The sequence below is a fragment of the Cucumis sativus genome, chromosome 2 (genome assembly GCF_000004075.3).
Source record: "Cucumis sativus cultivar 9930 chromosome 2, Cucumber_9930_V3, whole genome shotgun sequence".
Lineage (NCBI taxonomy): Eukaryota > Viridiplantae > Streptophyta > Magnoliopsida > Cucurbitales > Cucurbitaceae > Cucumis > Cucumis sativus.
In genome coordinates this window covers 43,089-49,879 of record NC_026656.2, presented here as the reverse complement: position 1 = coordinate 49,879, position 6,791 = coordinate 43,089, and the positions used below count along the sequence as shown (strand labels likewise).

The following is a 6,791-nucleotide window of genomic DNA, read 5'->3' as shown; positions in this document are numbered from 1 at the left end:
TATGTAATGTTTTAAAATATTTATAAAATATAGTACAACTTTAGTAATTTTTCATCGGCAGGAAATTATCTATTAATATAAGTCTATTAGTGTCTATTAGGATATTATATTTTCAAATCTCGTCTTTTATTTAGTTATTTTGATTAGTTGGAATTATCTATTAATTGATTTTTTTTATCTAATTTTAAATTTTAACCAAAGTAATCAATTCCGATCACCATCCCACTGTAATGTTATTATTTTAAAAATTAAACTTCATTTTATTTATTGATTAAAATCTTCAAGTACATAGCCTTCAAAGAAGATTGGATATAACCAAAATAATGCTGCATATATCATTTAGAGTCTTGCCATTCTTCAAAAGCAACGATGTATCCTTAGGCGGCTGTGCGAACTTATCCTGACAGTCACCAATATTAGTCATGGCACCAGAAGTTACAATATTGACACCATTAAAGTCCCCAAGTGCCAAGTCCTTTTGGGCATTTTCAATGTCACCAATAGCTTCATCATAGCTCTCAGCACAAGACGAATATCGTTGCTTAAGTTGAGGATTGGTGGCGGTTTTTGCCAGTGAGTTGGCTAGAGTAAAAGATTTTTCAGCATTTGTATGAGCAAGGTTTAAGGTGTATACAGCCAAGCCTTTTAGATTTGTAGTGCCTGCAGATTTCAACACACTTGAACAAAATTGTGGATTTGAGGTTTTTGGACAGATGGTGGAAACGACGTCATTAGATGATGCCACATTTGAAATGATGGTGGACGAAAGAACTCCAACGAGAGAGATAATAATGAGACAAGAGTTATTGGCCATTTTAATTTTTCTTTGTTGTTTCCCGTCCTTATTGATATGATTCATTTGATAAATACATATATATATAGATGAAATTTAGAGAAATTGTTTGTTTTTCTCATGGAGGAGAAATGGCAGTTGTGATTACATAACTAAATAACCCATTCTAGTCTTTTGTTTGGTACTTTTATCTTGAAATAGCCCACCCAAATCAATTCATGAATAATCACATTAATTGTCTTTTTTTTTTTTTTTTACATAATTACAACTAAGATGGGCTTTATTTTTATTTTTATTCAAAAGATACGACTAAGATGTTAAATTTTGAATTTTCTCATCAATCCATTAGAGGTGACCTATGCTCCAATCTTTTCTTACCAACAATTTAGGCCTTATAAGTGTATAGAAAATTGAACAGTGAATAGGATAGTTAGGCTTTGTAAAACTTACAAGTTACATAGTCCAAACTCTGATGTCTCTTCCGTTCCTGTCCTGCTTTGATTTTACCCCCTTCTTTTCTCAAATACATTTTTCTACATTGTCGTTTCTTCTTCTCTAACTCATTTTTTCCAATTATATAACATGTCCGTATGTACCAGAAATACAGTGAGCGGAATTCATGGAAGTTTTTCCCTGTTTCAAGTTCTAAGGTATGTGCCTCCAGACATCCCAGAAGTCAATATCCTAGTGCTTTCTGTATATATATTGAAGAATTTTCGTTGTTTACTTTTCTGGCTGAAAAGGGGGGACACGAAATTTATGTGACAGAAATCAAAGGATAACGTGTCTACAGTAAATCGAAATAAGAGTCTGGTTTTCATTGAGTTCAACGTGTTCCTCAAACAGAAACACAGGGCCGTACGCATACTTCTACGACTACAGTAGTCATCATGCTAGAGGTAAACTATTCCATAAGTTCACTATAAATTGTGAAATAAGAACTGTCTGATACTTGTCAAATAAGAATTGCATGCGTTAATCAGACTAATGTGTGGTAGAATATTACCTGAATTTGCTAAGTTTGTCCTGGACAGTTGTCTAATGTTAATTCTTTCCCCATTTCCTTTATAGGTCCCTAATATGCTATTGTGCTCCATTTTGCCATTAACAATTATAATGTGAAAAGCTATCTCTCTGTTAAAAATACCTAGATGATGGATTAATGTGGAGTGGCCGATTAAAATGTTCTGTCATATCACACTAGTGCCGTAACATGAAAATCCAAGTGCATTACTATACAGTTATCCTTATATATAGTTGATATTCATAGTGTTCGTACTGTTTCTCTGTAGGAGTGTTAACAATTTGGATATGATAATTTCTCTTATTTGACTTTGTTCTCCGTTGCATTTGCATCTTGATCAGCTATGTTTATCTTGATTTGTTGAGCTTATGTTATTATTGCATCTAGGCAGATGAAGTTGAAGTAGTGATTGATCCGAAGGACATTGAACTGACTACTGCAAGATCTGGGGGCGCAGGAGGTGTAACTTTACTTCAAATATTGCTTGCAATTAGCTCTCTGAATTTGTTCTCATAAAACCAAAAAAATGGTAGAATAACCTTTCTATTTATTTCTCGTTGCCAATAATTATGCAGGGCGAAATGTCAACAAGGTGGAGACAGCAATTGATCTTTCCCCAAGCCGACAGGAAACCACATTTTTTGCACTGAAGAAAGGACTCAACTTGAGAATAAGATTCGGGCTTTTCTATTGCTACGAGCCAAACTATGAGCATCCATTACAATCATAGCATTTCTCACATCATCGTATAAATTACGTGAATGTGCACCTCATTCATACAATTTCTGTATTTTTCTTTTTATGAGTACAAATTCGGGGTAGAGGGATTTAAACCTGAGACCTCTTGGTTCTAAGTACATACATACATGCGTTAGTTGAGCTTGGTTGACAATTTCTATACTTTTTTAAGTAACAAATAATTGGAGAAATTTTGTGGCTATATTTATGATTTTTCTCAAAGAACTTGAGGATCTTTATTTCCATTTCTATATATTGTGGGAATTTTTGCAGACATTGATATGGGTGAAACAAAGAAAGTAAGCGAACAAACTAATATTGGACAGTTGGAGTTCAGCCCTGCACGACCCTTTGACAAAGCCCTTCCCTCACTTCTAGCCACCATTGTCCATTGTTCACACCTAACACAACCTAGTGGTAGCATGTCACTTCCTCCTTGCCAGCCAGTTCACCCCAGCCTGTAGGTCAGTCAGCCTGTTATAAAAGAAAAAAGTCAATTTTTATGTTCTCCCCCAACCGACAGTGAGCTTCACGGTGACATCTATCCTAATCTACACTGACTTTCACCCTACTTCGACCACAACCAGACTTTCATAGTTAATAGGGTGGTAATTTTGCTGGTTTCGACATTATGTACATGCATGAGTTTAATCACCCCTCCCTCCTCTTTTCCTTTTCAGTTATGAGATTAAAGTGAGGGAATGACAAGAGAAGATCATGAACCAACGAAAATTACAGGTAATTATTGTTTTTCTTTTTTTCCTTAACTCTTTTTAGCCTTTGGAAATATTTAGCAAAGAACTCATGTATGATCTGCATTGAGACTGTTCTTGAGTTGCTTTCATCAGACAAGTTTATGAAGTTCTTGTTGTTGGTTTGTCATGATTTTGTTTCAATTTTTCTGGGAAACTAAGAGTTGTTACTCTTGATTTTTTTTCGAGTATTTCTCAGTCTAAGAGTAATTTATCACTAAGCACATGATTTTGTTGGTAACATGCAAGATACAACCTGAATGGAATATCAAATACCATAATGTATTTGTCAGATCATGCAAGACAATATATACAAGCAGATAATTATGCTTATAGTAGCAATCGGCAATAAAATTATTTTTAAAATTTATTTCAGTGTTCTAATTACCTTGTTATCCTAATTCCTATCTTCTTTCGCCTTGCAGATGTGTTGAAATTTGTTGTCAGAATCTGTTTGAATGATGAACTTCATGCATACAATTGTTGTGGTTGTCACAACTGGAATCTATTAAACAAAATCAAATACTTGATAATAACTACCTCTCCACACTGTTATGTTTCTTGTTTTTTCGTTTTCAATAATTTGATCGGTTTTAGACTTTTGATTTATTTTCAATTAGAAGTAAATGAATGAAGGAAAAAGATAACAGAAAAAGTTGATTTTACTTTTACTATCATTTTCCTATGCTTTTTAGTTTATGGGGATAGATATTTGTTGGTGTTCCTTTTCTTAAGTTAGAAGAAAAAAGTTGGGGCATAACTTTACATGGACAATCAAGTCATTTTTTTTCTTAATTTGTGTCTTTTATAGCTAAAAGAAGAAAACTTAAGAATTACATATAAGTAGTATAAAGTCCTAATATAAGCTTGATAAAAAAATTTCCTTTAATTTTTACTCTGTTTATAAACTTATGAGGTTACAAATTGCAATATATTTTCTAATACCATATTATGAATAATTTGGATAGCTGGTTGTGTTTGAAAACTGTATCTTCTTCCATCGTCATTGGTTTATCGTTGCTTTCTTTTCATTTTTGTTAAATTTCAACAAATATCAAGTTGATGTGACTTTTATTGTAGGATATGGGTAATGTTTACAATTTCAAGGATTAGAACTTTTCGTTTATGTTGTTTATCAGACCTTCTATACATCTCTACAATTATATGATCTTTATGGTGAATACATTGTGCAAGGCCGTATATTATAAGATCAATACTGTTTTTTAAAGGAAAGAAAAATATATAATGTGCTACACACCAAATTTTCTTCAAAGAAAAAAAAACAAATTAAATATATTCCATACTTTCTTTTTGTAGTTTGTGATCCTAGCTAAACTCAGGTTAAAGAGTTATGTTTATATTTGTATATTTGAATGGAGTTAATTGCAAATACAACGATTAGATACAAAATATTTGCATATGTAACACATATTGTATTGCTAATATAAATATATCACTCATAGATTTGCTATAATTATACTTGTTTAAACATACTAATACACACTTAATCTTCTTAGTTCAATAATGGTATGGAGTGGAACAAACTTCCTACGTTAGGATAAAAGGGTCACACAAATTACCTTCGTAGTAAACTTACTTTTGACATTATTCATTTAACTTAGGGTAAGTATAATGGATTAGCAATTTTATGAATAATAATTAAGTATATAACAATATCTTTTAAAAATTGTAAATGTAGCAAAATATATTTGTGATAGATTTATATCGTTAATAGACTCTTATGGCTTATAAGCGAATGACATATGTGATTTAAAATAACTGCAGCAATTAGTTTAAAATGTTGTTATATATCTACGAATTTCTTAATTGTTATATTCATTTGTCATTAGTTGTATTTAAAAGGGATGACCAGAAAAACATTAAAACAAGAGGTTTACTTTTGATAAAAGAAAATTTTAAATTTAAATTGCTAAAATAGCAAAATGTGCATGTCTAAGTGAAAATTATTCAACAATAATCACGGTCGAACTCAAACTCCCAAAAACAATGATTACATTTATTCCCTAATTTGCTAATTCATTTTGGATTAGGTTTATTTTTGACAACAATAAAAAAATTGAGGTGTGGAACAATGATATTATAAATGCCAAAGAGTAGTTAAGATGCAAAATATAAATTTATATTTGCAATATTAGGTCAAAATGAATGATAATTTAGTTAGATTTTTGTCAAATAAATAAAAATGTGAACCATACCAAAAGCAAATATAGATGCTTTTTTATTATTGAATTTTCATAGAATAAATAATAAAAAAAAGTAAAAAATATTTGCCTTTTAACTTTTTCTTTTTTAATTTTCATAGAAAATATTTAATCCAAAAATTAAATAACTCTCCTCCACGGTCAATTTTCTTTTCCCTCTTCTTCAACCTCAACGGTCTCTTTTATTTCAAATTTCTTTCCCCTTTTTCTTCTCCATCGGTTTACTCTGCCTCTCATCTCCCCTTCTCTTCTTCGTCTTCCTCAAACCCTGCGATTTCCTATCTCTCAAATTCCGTTTCGCTCTTCCTATACCTCCAAAATTTCGCTCTTCCTCTCTAACGTGAAGCAGCCAAGAAACTCTATCTTGCGACATACCCATCTCGTCGATCCACCACTTTCTTCTTCTTCTAGCCTTAACGGTGCCGAAATCAAGGGCCGCAGACCCCCTCGGAAACCCAAGTCTTCCAAAGAAAATTCTCCACCCTCAGATCGGTTTTCGATTCCAAATCCTGAAGAGCCCGCTTCCACCTAGGCCTCCCTCTTCTAACCCGACCGTTCCTGAGAGTTCGCTATCACATACTGCTTTTACCTGCAATCCCGATCCAAGGTAATGCTAAAATAATGTTGCTAATATCTGGAATATGGTATTACTGAATTTAGTAAAAATAAATAAATAAATAAAAGAAGTATACCTGTAACAACTAACAGTTGTGAGCACTGTCGGAAAAAGGCAATGAATTTGTAAATCGAAGTGCAGATAGTTCTGTTGTTTAGGATGGAAAAGCATGAGTATCACGTTTCTATATTCAACGGACTGGTACTTGTAAAATTTAGGCTCATAATCATTTTATTGTGCAGAGACTGGCAGATGGTTTAAGTAGCTGGTTCCGGAGGCAGAAGCTAACAGGTGCAGCTGGGGAGCGCTTGAAGGAAGCACGCAATATCAACCGATCACTCTCACAACTCGGGTAACCGATCAAAACTATTGGGAGATATTTCAAATTTCATTTAAGCAGTGATCTTTCCAATGATTTTTTTCTTTATTTATTTTGTAATGTCAATTAGTTGGCTAATTATTTATCAGAATGCTTGTTGATATCGCTGCATGTTTTATTTTGTAATGTTTGTACTTTTTAGTTGTGATTTGTGAATATGCTAGGATTGATTTGATTTGCTCTTCTGACTGTTAAGATCGGAATGATGTTGCTCATCTGAAAGAAGGCAGCATCATGTGCTTGAAGACTTGTGGAGTATGGAGAGTG

At 32.6% G+C, this 6,791-nt stretch overlaps 2 protein-coding genes and 2 long non-coding RNA genes across 4 annotated transcripts; 3 read left to right on the top strand and 1 right to left on the bottom strand.

Annotated features, from left to right (window-relative positions):
• Nucleotides 1–295: 295 nt before the first annotated feature.
• On the bottom strand, nucleotides 296–814 carry LOC116402057 (pectinesterase inhibitor-like). The gene has a single exon (XM_031880807.1). It carries the CDS (start codon nucleotides 812–814, stop codon nucleotides 296–298), a length of 519 nt encoding a protein of 172 aa, XP_031736667.1.
• An 847-nt stretch (nucleotides 815–1,661) lies between these two features.
• Nucleotides 1,662–2,582, top strand: LOC116402150 (peptide chain release factor APG3, chloroplastic-like). Its single transcript, XM_031881270.1, has 3 exons — nucleotides 1,662–1,692; nucleotides 2,205–2,277; nucleotides 2,393–2,582. Exons 1-3 carry the CDS (start codon nucleotides 1,684–1,686, stop codon nucleotides 2,545–2,547), a joined length of 237 nt encoding a protein of 78 aa, XP_031737130.1. The 5' UTR covers nucleotides 1,662–1,683; the 3' UTR covers nucleotides 2,548–2,582.
• Nucleotides 2,583–2,816: 234 nt separating this feature from the next.
• LOC116402152 lies at nucleotides 2,817–4,001 on the top strand. The gene is made up of 2 exons (XR_004214573.1): nucleotides 2,817–3,293; nucleotides 3,733–4,001. It is a non-coding gene; the product is annotated as an uncharacterized LOC116402152 (long non-coding RNA).
• Nucleotides 4,002–5,706: 1,705 nt separating this feature from the next.
• On the top strand, nucleotides 5,707–6,779 carry LOC116402151. Its single transcript, XR_004214572.1, has 3 exons — nucleotides 5,707–6,136; nucleotides 6,388–6,497; nucleotides 6,721–6,779. It is a non-coding gene; the product is annotated as an uncharacterized LOC116402151 (long non-coding RNA).
• Nucleotides 6,780–6,791: the final 12 nt, after the last annotated feature.